Here is a 12,846-nt window from a genome sequence, read left to right on the forward strand (position 1 = left end):
ATTCCTCCAAGCATAATCCAGATTTTGGTGTAATAGTATATGAAAACAAATCAGCACAAACTACACAATGCATGAACTATGAATCACAGAACTGATGCGAGTAACTTTATATTGAGCTGTTGAAGAACAACTTTGAAGAAATAAAGTGCCCACTTTTATTTTAATTTAGCTATGCATGAATTATTATTTCACATAACTCTTGGTTCTCAGTTTTCCAGGTGCCTAGAAAAGCACAACTAGGAATATAACTGTTGTTATGAGAAATGAGTTTTGGAAACTTTACACTGATTCATTACCATGGAATATTGTTTGTAAAGTCACTAGTGAAAACAACAGCGTATGCAAGTCAATCTAATGTGTAACACATGAACAGCAGTTTACATTTCACATTTTATTACCACCATACTATAATATTTTTACATGATATTTAAATACTTTACTAAAAGTATTAAAGAATATTAAAAAAATTGCTTTGCGAAGCAGATACGTATTTTAACTACTATTTTACTAAGAGATACCCTGAGGCACAGACAAATTGGTTGTTGTCAAACAGGGCAGAACCAGGCCTCTCCTCCCAGTCTGACAGGCTAACAAGTTTGTTCTACAGAAAGACAATACTAACTATAACAAAATCAAGGCAAAAGATTATAATAGTAGGAATAAAAAGTGTAATAAAGATGTGTAATTCTTACTTATACCATCCACTTCAAATTTATTAATTTCTTCTTTTGGCAGTTTGATCTCTTGCAAAGCAGACTGCAATTCCCAATTGTCTTCCAATACTCTGAGCTCTAAGTAAAAGAAATGCCCGAATTATTAACTAATTTATTGTTGATTTCTCTTAATTAATTGAGATTCCTTTATTTTGTGTTCTTAGAACAGAAAGGAAATCTGTGAAATTTTACAAGCAGAGTAATGAAATCAACACAGACACTTCTATTTGTCCTTGATCACATAGCTAAATAAAAGCAAGGCACTGGTATTGTAGTGCACAAATATTTGTTAGATTTTTATAGGATTTGAAATGCAAATCACTTCACATGTTGCCTCTGAGTGTAAGAGTCCCAGATGTTATGACGAAACTCCTTTCTCCTGCAGAACCCTTATCCGAGTTTTGTAATATTGTGGGAGCTGGAAATGCAAAATTCATCCCATCATGGAAAAGACAGTTCTATATCTCCTCTCTTGCTTACCATAGTAACATCAGTTTAACCTCTGAGACTCTCAGGCAGTGTGGTTAAGTGCATAGATGTTTGGGAATATCTTGTTTCTGGGCTAACGCAGGAAATACTCAGTTTCTTAAGGGGTTGTGGCAAACCCTTGCTTAACCACTGTACAGTACACAAAGATACTAGACTTACCATATAACTGTCCTTAGAAATATATTACTGCACACTTAATGAACCTCTTTTGTTTTTTTTCTTAATCTGAAAAGTATTAAAAATTTTTGTTTTACTTGCTTTAGACTGAATTTACAGTTATAACATTTAAAAATTACTGTTTAAAATTTAGTTAATTTCCAGTGTAGACTGCAGAACTATATATTATGAATCCACTCAGTATTACTTGTTTATTTATATGTTTTCCCATGAGTAGTAATGGATAAAGAATATTGTACATAATGGAAATCTGTGACTTTTAGCTTCACTTTCAAAATGAAAGAACCTTTTAAAACTGCAGGAGATTTTTCTTTGTTAGTTTACCTTCTTTTTTTTTTTTTTTTTTTTAAAATGGCAACCACTTCCTGTTTCTGGAAATGCTCAAAAAATACAAGAAGTACTTCTCTCGGCTTGTCTTGAGCTAGATAGTGTGCAGGACATGCCAGAAGTATAACACTGGAATTTGTTCTTTCAAAGTGCTCTTGACAAGTTTTGAAGATTCAGGTGGGGTTTTATGGCTGAAAGATCATCCTAGAGTTGAATACTCACCCGAACTCAGCTGAAAACTTTCCATCCTTCCCCTCAAAACTCCTGAAACTTGCCCATTACAACAAATGAATTGTAGGCATGTTGGAAGGAGCTTCCAAACTGGTGTATGTAAGTTTAACTGCATGCCTCCTACTAAAATTCATAAAATTTTCAAAATGCTGCCAACTGCAAGGAAAATGGATATACTAAAAATAGTTTTGCACCACCGAAGAGATTGTGAAAGCAAGGGATTTAAGGAAAATTACTCAAAAAAGGCCATGAAAAAGTCAGAGAAGCCTGAATTTGTTTTTATTCCTGAAGAATAATAGCACAGCAGAGTAAGGCATCATGAAAACAGTGGTGAAGATCCATTAAATGAAACTGTTCTCTCCTGCAGGGAGGTTAAGAAACTCATCTTTGTAGTTGGGCACTTTGCATTTCATGCAATTCATACTTTGATAAGGAAGTAGTAGGGGCCTTTGATACACATGGTCATAATGAATCATGGAGAACAGAGAGCTATGACAACAGATTCAATATGAAAAAATCCATGCATTAGCTGTACTTAAACCTGTTTAAACCTTCTGCAAAAGAAATACCGGAAGAACACAGTGTTTTTATAGCACAATTGCAATAGACACGTTGACCAATCTTTTCCATCTGCAAACATTTTTAAGTGGTTACAAACTAAGATGTACCAACTCTTACTGGAGTCAAAATAATTTATGTTGCAATTCATTGACTTCTATATGAAACACCACTGATTGATTTAGCTTAACAATATTGTGGCATTTGTCTTCCTCATGTTTTTATGTGTCTTCTGGTCAGACAACGCTCAGTTAATAGTGGGTTATCAATACGGGCTGAACTGTAAGGGTGATGAAGCTGGTGAGGGGTCTGGAGCACAAGTCTTATGAGGAGCAGCTGAGGGAACTGGGGTTGTTCAGTCTGGAGAAGAGGAGGCTGAGGGGAGACCTTATCGCTCTCTACAACTACCTGAAAGGGGGTTGCAGAGAGGTGGGTGCTGGTCTCTTCTCCCAAGTGACTAGTGACAGGACTAATGGAAATGGCCTCAAGTTGTGCCAGGGGAGGTTTAGACTGGATATTAGGAAAAATTTCTTTACTGAGAGAGTGGTGAAACACTGGAACAGGCTGCCCAGGGAAGTGGTGGAGTCACCATCACTGGAGGTGTGGACAAGACATTGTGGGACATGGTTTAATGGGCATGGTGGTGTTGGTTGATGATGGGACTTGATGATCTTACGTAAAGGTCTTTTCCAACCATAGTGATTCTGTAATTCTGTGATTCTGTGACCCTGGCATTAGAACTACCAGTGCATTTCCACTGATTATTGGAGAAGGAAGGGGGAATGCCAAATCACTGAAGGTTTTTACAGGACCATGCTAGTTTTCATAAAATTTCAGGACTGAGGGCTTTAAATTGGAGAAGAATTTTTAGGGAAAAACAAGGGACAGAGAGAGAAAACTCATTGTGGAGTAATTAATATTTTCATGGTTAGCAAATTCCTACTTGGCCTGGTTGCAAACAGTCCTCATTAACAGGCTACTTAAAGAATGAGGGCTCTGAATGTTTCTTGCTGGAGTTCCCATTTTATATCAATAATTACACCTTGTCTGAAGCAGTTATTTGAAATAATCATCTGAAAGAGCTTCTGCTCTTCTCTGACGTCTCTGCTGATGGCTGAAGAGCAAGTCACTGATCCAAATTCTAATTAGTACAGTACAATAGCTGAAACTGCAAACTCTAAATAGTACACTGTTACTTTTGTGTAGGGTAGGGTTGCTTCATGAAAAAACTTGGAAAGTCTTGTGTTCATCCAAATGTGAAAAGGAATAGTTTGGAAATCACAAGAATGTTTTCTACAAAGTTTGACTCAATATTTGGTAGACAAAGAGTTGCTGATGTTCATTGCATCTATAGCGTGTAAACAGAAAAGACATGAGGGTGCTATAAAAGTGCTGGACTCAGGAATGAAAATAAAGGCATCAGTGCATTCATTGATATTTGGATTTTACTAATTAACAAATCTAGAAAGACAATGGATATTTCAATAACAAACAGGATGAAAGGCTTCTTGATCACAATCCTAAATATTGTATTAGATGATCTGCATAGTGAAGATCAGTAAGAAAAACAATTGCTCAGAAATAGGCAGGATATTTGCAGTACCTCTATCACTGTGGTTCTCAAAAAGAGTAGAAATGGGAATCCCGGGACCTGTCATAAGAATGATAAGAAGGTAGTTTATAGTTTGAAGCTGGAAATTGGTGATAGAGTGTGTATTACATTAACATTGGTAACTGACAGGTGTTAAAAAGCTCAAAGTCAATACACAAACCTGGATCTTCTCTGCTGTATAACCCACTAGTCCCTGCTGCACAAAATACGTAAGGTAGTGTGTACGTAGACTTGTATACATACAGGCATTGCTTAGCAAACATAATAGAAGTAACTTTAAATCTACTAACAAACCCTTCCTCTCTAGAGATGAAGTGACATCTAGTTAATACCTGAGATGTGATTACGTAAGGTGAATGCAGAATTAACAATGTGAAACATTCTTCTGAGAACATGTCACATCATATTTGTGAAGGTGAGTGGCTTTTATATGGTGACGACCTTACTGACTATTTTGTGCAAGAATGATTGAAAGGTGTTGTTATTTCCTACATTTGCTTCTCTGCTCAATGGAAGTTCTAAGGAACTCTTCAGCTGATCAGTCAGTGTAGAATCAGAACAGTAAACTTTATATGAAATATGCAAAAGGAAAACCTTGGATATTTTTCTTTCCTTTTTTTAGATTGTGACTTCAATATTCTTTGATTACACCAATGGATGAAACCTCAGATCTCTAAAATCACCTAACTTATTTCAACAGAGCTGACTTCATCTAATACTTCTGTGTTACAAGTGGTTTCAGTGATCATACATCTTGATGAATTGAATTTTTCTTAGTTCAGCTACTAAAAATGTTCTCAGGTAGTAAATATCCAACATATTGAGGCTAACACAGGTTTTAATAATTTCAGTTGGGAAACATACTGTAGTAGTTTCTCACAGCTAACTTTGATCACATGAATTAGAAATAAGTGTGTTTCTAAATCCTGCTCTTGCTGCTGCGAGAAAAAACATGACTTTGATGAACCACATTAGAATCTCTTTTGTGCCATGAAGGACTTTCACAAATTTGTTTTTTAATTCTAAAAATCCCAAGATTTTTGTTGAGAAAGTAAAAAAATACAGAGTGAAAATATTTGTATTTTCTGAAACATCTTCCCAAGGTTTTTGAACATGGAAAAGTTTCTTTCTGGAAATCTCTCCTGGTTATCATGAAGTTTCTATGCATCTAGCTATCGTTTGGGATAATCAGTGTTATCTACGCCTCTGATGAATTTGAATTAACAACTGATTATATGTTTGCTCCCATGCTATACGTACCATAACAGATCAAGGCATAATACTTAGAACGTTCACTGAACCTTGCTGTATAATACTGGCATCTCTCTTTCCTTAAGTTGCAAGTAATGCATTGTTTTCGGATAGGTTTACTTCCAATACTGATTCTAGGAGAGAAATAAAATAAAGCAATATTTATTTTGCTACAACTAATTTCACATGTGTCTGCCTCATAATCTAGAACATAAGCACTGTACTTTCAGCGTGGTTCAATTTAAAAATAAATGTTTTCCCTTTTTATATTTTTTTTCCCAAGAGTGTATTTAAACTTTAGATGCTATTTCTCCTCAAGTCTCAGATATAATCTGAGATCAAGATTTAGTTAAAATTGCTTGTGAAATTACATTTTAAACATCTTGAAATGAAATTATTTTACTGACAGATCCAGACCTATGATCTATGAATCTAGTATCATTAAGATAATGTTGATAACACTTACTTGTAAATATTCCTTCTTCCTGGATAGCCTTCAAATTCATTGCTTGAATAGAAACTGTAAAGTCATTTACATGTTAATAAATAAACCATAAAGTGAACCAGCATCAAGATGAAAAGCTGTCTTGGAAGTTAACTTAAACTTTTTGAGATTTCTGCACATGATGGAAGAGCAAGTTAAACTTATATACCTTTCATCTTAATAAATCTTTGCTCAAACTCTGATTAGATGACAAATAAACCATGTAAATAGGAGTTCTATCTTAATTCTCATGAGCTAATCACTCCAGTTATGTAAGCTGTATCTATCTATATAGTAATCTGAATGTGAGACCATAAAAAGAGAGATGATGGAAGTAACTGCAAATTGTATGAGGGTTATCCACATGCTTAAATTTAAGTATTTTTAAATAAGTCTCTTGAAGATGGGTGATTGAAAATAAAGAGAATGAGGGCAATTTACAAAGAATCTCTCATAAGTAAACTAAGTTCGCAAATCTGTGCAGTGCCTTTGCATACAAATTTGTTGTGGATGCATTCAGATACAAAACAAATTATACCTAGTTGTAACTTGATGAGTTAAATGGTGTTCCAAAGACTAAGTGTTGCTTTTACTGACGACACTCACAACCTGTTCTCTTCTTCATACTTACATTGCATCATTTGTTACTCTGAAAATGTATATTGCCTCCCATTCTCCACTTGTAATTTGGATTGCATTCTCCTGTGAAGAAAGACATATAAGTTACTGAATATTGTAAAATTATTTCAGGAACTTAAGGTAGATCAATGTAGAACACTGCTTGACTTACCACAGAGCCGTTGATGTAATGAATATGCTTATAACCATTTTTGTCACTAAAAATTTTGTAGTATGAACTGCTGTCTGATGTAAAATATGGTGTAGAAACAAAGAACTGAAACAATGGAAAAAAAATGATAGATGAGACATAAGTAAAAGTGTCCAAGGTGTTTAGCAGATTATAGTACATGTACTAAAAGTAATAAGACTATTTAATCAGTTCAGATGGGACAAAGTACTTTGCACAAGTGTTTACCTGTGATACTCAATTTCCCAGTCAATACACATTGCAATTTCTAACCTGTCATGTCAGATGTCTTAAGCTGATAATATAGATACCTCAAGTACTCCAGAAATGCAAGCTCTCTATTTGTAAGTGGAATGATTGGTTTGTATATTCTGAATGACCTTTCTTTAGTTATTTAAAAGTAGGTAGAGTTGATTTTTAAAAAATAAGTTTCTGAATAAAGTTAATGTTCATGAATGGTGCCAGACTGAAAATCCTGTGGACCTCAAGTTTGGCTGATTCATTAAGCAAATACAGCACTAAGCAAATGGATATCTGAAGTTTCCCATACTATTCCACTAATGTTAAAGAACAGATTATCCCAGATAAGACAATTCAACCTTTGCTTCCTTTCAAACCATCAGTTTTTTACTAAAATTGTCAGTCAAGGATGAGTTACTGCAACTGTGAGTTTTATTTTCAAAATACGAACACAGAAGAATGACCTGCAAGCACTTCAAACATAGTACCAAACACACCTGAGTGAGTATGACTTTTGAATAATACTAACCCAAGCTTGACTAGAACCTGTGACCAGAAGCTAAATTGTTGTGGAGCCTGCTTCTAATATTCCTAATGCTTGAAATCCCATAAAGGCTAAAGCAGGGATTTATGCATGTGTGCAATTTCTTTAGTCCTAATAAAAACCTGTCATCCAAACCTCAAGAGAAGTGGTGAAAAAGGGAAGGGACTGAGTAAAATAACTAATCCTTGTAAATGTGTAATCTTCACTTCAAATAAAAACACGTCTCTTAAAGGACAGTGTACTGAAAATTGAAACTCTCAGTTAAGTCCACTGCAGCACATTCAGGCACAGTGTGAGGTTCCCCATATTGAATTCTGATAACTTCACCTGCTTGAGGAGTAAACGTAAGAAATAATACATATTCACTGTTAGAATATATGATTGTAAATACTGATCTCATGCTCTTACAATTTCCTTGCAGGTTTGTTTTTACTGTGAGTTCCCAAAGATGTTATGTCTCTTCCAAGATAAAGGTTACTGGGTAGAGAAAATTTCTTTCGCTTAGGGGTAACTGCAGAGATGTATCAACTACCCTTGTAAGTGGGGTGTCTTACCTTGAAAGTTCCTCTCCAGCTGAAGATGTCCAGCACTTGGCACTAAAACTGTGTTCTGAATGGACAGGTTTTATTCTTAAAATGGTATAACTGATGTATGGTATAACTGATCTTATCTCTTGCCCTAGTGACGTCTGAGAAATTTTTCACCTATTCTTTGCCTCCAGGATGCTTCTAAGAATTACATTGCAGTATGAATCTATCTTTTTTCATGACTTCTCTCCCTTCAGTATAGTGTCTAATCAGTTGGTCTAAGATTTGCAAAAGGAGACAGAAAAAGGGTTTTTAAACTCAGAAAGCAGGTAGCCAGATACCAAGCCTAACACAGCATTAGAAGTCTCAGTCCTACAGTGAAACAGGTTTAAGCAGTAGCGTTGTATGACTCAGAATGGTGCATCATGTTTCAAAACACTGCTGTGAAGATGCAGAAAGCTGTAGCTTTTCATTAAATCAAAACAGAGTACAACAAGAAAACCTACTCCGCCTGCCCATCCTGTTTGACTCTCTTCTATGTGCTGTTGATTCTGAAAAACAAAATAAAATGTACACTCTTTAAGAAGTTCAAGAATGAGTTTATGGAGATTCAGAATCTTCAAATACAAAAGCTATAGCTGCCTGTAAAAGAGAATTTTAGAATACTTGCTATGAAGGTTCAGGGACTTGAAAGCTGTCTGAGGTAAATAATATTACTGTATTAATACCATTATGTTAGTTAATTAATATTAATATCAGCTGTCATCAAAGCTAAATAAAATCTAAAGTAATTGTTTTAACCTTCTGCAACATTTTCACTGAAAGCAAGAACTAACAACTACTTAGTATCATGAATTTTTCAGTAAGAAACCAAGTACAATAAGTCCAGGAATAATAATATTAAAAATCCGTGTTAGATCCTCAGCTGGTTCATTTGACGTATTTCCTTTCATTTCAAAGCTGTGATGTTGATTTATAACAATAGATAATGTGACTACTAGGCACATCTTTTAAATGTAAATCTTAAAAACCTTAAAAATACAAGCCAAATACTTTAACTAAGTGAAGTACATAGAAATAAAGGGTCTCCATATTTGGTGCTCAGCTTAGAGATATTAAAGGGCCTGATTTTCAGCTTAAAAAATCTCATAAATAAAATAGTTAGAAAGAAGAATTAAGGATTGGCAAATATAATGTAGGCAGCAAAAATCACCCAGATTATCATATCCTGAGACTATGAATGTAAATTTAGCAAGTCTTAACTCCTTGTAGCATTCTTAGAGCTGATTTTAAAAAAGACTTATACTGAGCATAAATGGATCAGTACCTCCTGCAGCTAAAGGTGCTTTTATATTTTAATTTGTTTTACTTATAAAGTTTCTAGTGCATTTTCAATACTTTCCTAAGACTTTTTCATTGAAAAGTGTAATATCTTGCTTGTTGGATGGAGCAAGTGATTTAATATTTAACAATTCTGCATTCAGTCAATGTATTTCTTTTTTTATCTTGCAAACTTTTCTTTATACTGTTCATTTAATATAGTATTTCTTTACAGTCTGAAATAAATTCAACAAATTTGCTTTCTAAAGAATATGGTTTGTGTTTGTTATCCTCAACATAATCTCATTAGCATTCAGAATCATGCTTTCTCCCTTTCAACTTAGTCCCTGCAAAGTGACTTATTTGAGCAAAAGTTGCAGGTACTTGCCCCTTAGAAGACTGTTTAGTACTTTGCAAGGGCTCCATTGAGCTATTAACTCAGAAGATGGGTTTTATTTCTTTTAAGGTAAGAAAAATGGGATGTATTGTTTTATATCTGCATCCTAAATTTATTTCCCTTTCTTTAAATTAAGGCTCAGATCTTGATGACATAGTACATTTAGGATATATTTAACTTCTCTCATATGAGTAGTCCCATTGACTTCTATGGGATTTTTCTGTGTATTAAAGTACTTACAGAATTTAATTAGAGAACTGGCATCTTTATAGGAAATCCCAATTTCACAAACACATGCCTAGCTTTTACCCACATGAATAGTTCCACTGAAGTCATATTGGTTTCTATGGTCTATTCACATGACAAGACTTGAACACATAAACATTTTTGATGAATCGACACTTTAGGAAACATCTTGTAGATTATATTCTCTTATTATTTTCAAGTCCATAAAGCCTAGCACATTTATTGTACATGAGAGTCTCAATTTCATCTGAAATCAACAAGAGAACTATTTTTGCCAATGGAAATGTACAGAGATATACTTTCTAATGGCAAATAGAGCTAATGCAGCACTCCCATCTGTTCACACTCCTTCAATTGGCCATTTGTGCAAACTTTAATGTTTTAAAAGCATTGTATCACTGTATAAATATAGAATTATAGAAACATCAGTAGTGACTCCATAAATAAGGTTTCATGGAGAAATGCAATTAAACAAGGATCATGAACACAGTCCTACAGGATGTTAATTGTTCTGGTCTGGTTCCAGCAAAGCAATTAAGCACATGCTTAATTTTAAACACATAAACAGACCTACTGAAATAAATAAAACTATTTACTTCCTTAAAGTTAAGCTTGTGTTAAACTTCTTTGGTGGATTGTGATAGAATCCTAGAACCCTTAATTTTATTTTTTTTTAATGTTAGAATATTTAATTATTAAAATGCAGGTTACTTTGAGGCGAGATAGAGACTCAGTGTTAATGTACTTATAAAGTGGAACAAGTATTTAGGAAACACATCAAATGCTGCAGTAAATATGTATTTTGTCTTAATAAATTAAGATATTTCTCTGTGAAAAATTACTTAAATGATAATTTTTTTGAAAGAACAGGGCCTTAACTTCCTTTTAACTTTGCAAAAATTGTCATATCATAGAGGAATAAGAATTATTTTCAGCTTGGAAAGGCTGTGTCAATAAACTCTGAATTTACAATTTATCAGTTATACACAACACTTTTACAAGTATTCTTGCCTTTTATTTCCCTTTAGTCAAGGTTTCAGTCTAATGCTAGTTTTTATACATGTTCTGTACCATAAACGCTAAAAACAAGACATGCAAACAGCAACACTAAAAAACAGTAAATGAGACTTCCATACTAGAGTTACTGAAATTCAGTTATCCTTTCCTTCAGGATCTATATGAATTTATCAATGTCTACAGTCTTCAAGCTTTACAAGGTCTTTTAAAGAAATATTTTTTTCAGAAAGGCTTCTGTACATAAGATCTATAACTATCTACATATAGGTACAGATAGCTAGGCCATCTAATCTATCCTTTTGCTCAACAGAGCATGATTTTCCCTCCAAACTCTCTTAATAATAGAATGACATATTTAAACAAAATATAGAGCTACTGTTGCAATTAGCCTGAAGTTTTCTTTTCAGATCTAAAAAAGGGATTCTGTTTCTGAAAACTTGCCTGCTTTCTCCAACTGTATGATTTGATAAGACAGAAGAATTTCTCCCTCCTGAAAACCTGCCTTACTTTTAATCTGTATGTTCTTTCAACTAATTTAACATTAATCATAAAGGACATGATTCAGTCAGACTTAGTATGCAATTTCAACCTAGTATAATAAGTTTTTCTTTAAAAAATGATGATCCTATGTGGTTCCACCTTTGAAGATGAGGAAGCAAGAAGGAACTAAACAGTATTGAAAGCTGCTCAGTAGCATTCTTCTTATTTTTGTTGCTTTGATTGTTATTTAAGCCTCACTAAAAAAATATTTTTGTGATTTAATTTCTTGTTGGTGCAATTAAAACTTTTTCACCCCTCCCCCACCAAATAAAATATTGAAAAATGTATTACTAGTAGCTAAAAGATGAATGTGATCAAACACTGGAAAATACAATTATGGCAGGCACACAATTATTTTCTAAAAGAATTCAGGGCAAGATTAAATACACTTCTGCAAGTAAGTCAGAGCAACCTGTGCATGACCAGTAGGTGTTAAAATAGCTATGTAGATGGGATTAGCAAATGTTAATTACAGCAATGTTAAATTTATATTTCCAACTTTATTACCTCTGGACAGCCCCAAGTATTTGAATTTTCTTGGAAGTCACAAACAGCTAAGACTGAAAAATTCTGGATTCTCTTTAGCCATTGCACACAGATTCGACTATCTGTTACCCAAGTAAGCCAAGTAAAATAGTAATCACTAAAAAATAAAAGAAAAAAAGAAAGAAAGGGTGGTTATTAAAGAACAGTTGTATAGAAGCATTGCTACAGATTGTATCCTCCATATTGCTCTGTGGAAGACAAAAGCAAAGCTTTCATTGTCTTAGGGATGTTTTTGTGTCCTTTGTAACAATGTAGCATATGAACAGACAGAATCAAAATACATTTCTAGTTAGCTTTTGATCCATCTAGGAGATGAATAGGGCACTCCACTGTTAGAAACAGAAAACAACTCAGAGGTTCAAGCATTTGAAAAGAATAGACAACAATTTTTTTAAAGAAGAAAAGACATATTTGAGGGCACACTACCTGGATGCTATGACTGCAGGAACTGGTACCTCCTTAGGACCAAACACTTCAGCGTTAATAGTATCGACAATAAACACTTTAACAGTAGGATTTTTAGCCCCAGCCTTCAAAGAAAATACATCAGGTTATTGAAATCAGGCTCTGAACAATTCAGATCAAGGAAAATTACAACACTTTTTGCAGGAAAGGAGATAGATAGGTTACAAAATATGTATTCAGTTGAGTATAAGAGGGCAAATGTGGTCTTGTAAGATCTCAGAATGACACTACAGCAGTAGTACATTACTTAACTTTGCATCATTTCATATATAAAGAAGAAAACCTTTTAAACAGTCAAATTTAGTGCCTTTCTATACAGAAAAGGTGCTTGGTGGGAACCAGCATTCTATTTAC

At 34.0% G+C, this 12,846-nt stretch overlaps 1 protein-coding gene across 1 annotated transcript in view; it reads right to left on the minus strand.

Moving 5' to 3' along the window:
* The window catches only part of FAP (fibroblast activation protein alpha), a 41,289-nt gene that overhangs the window by 13,582 nt on the left and 14,861 nt on the right, over positions 1-12,846 (minus strand). Inside the window, exons 10-18 of the mRNA XM_009807625.2 lie at positions 12,454-12,557; positions 11,989-12,124; positions 8,468-8,512; positions 6,633-6,737; positions 6,474-6,544; positions 5,825-5,878; positions 5,368-5,492; positions 4,099-4,146; positions 693-791 (exon numbers count right to left, since the gene is read on the minus strand). Coding sequence (XP_009805927.1) covers positions 693-791; positions 4,099-4,146; positions 5,368-5,492; positions 5,825-5,878; positions 6,474-6,544; positions 6,633-6,737; positions 8,468-8,512; positions 11,989-12,124; positions 12,454-12,557 — 787 coding nt within the window. The remainder of the gene's footprint in view (positions 1-692; positions 792-4,098; positions 4,147-5,367; positions 5,493-5,824; positions 5,879-6,473; positions 6,545-6,632; positions 6,738-8,467; positions 8,513-11,988; positions 12,125-12,453; positions 12,558-12,846) is intronic.

Source organism: Gavia stellata, chromosome 8 (assembly GCF_030936135.1).
Source record: "Gavia stellata isolate bGavSte3 chromosome 8, bGavSte3.hap2, whole genome shotgun sequence".
Classification (NCBI taxonomy): domain Eukaryota; kingdom Metazoa; phylum Chordata; class Aves; order Gaviiformes; family Gaviidae; genus Gavia; species Gavia stellata.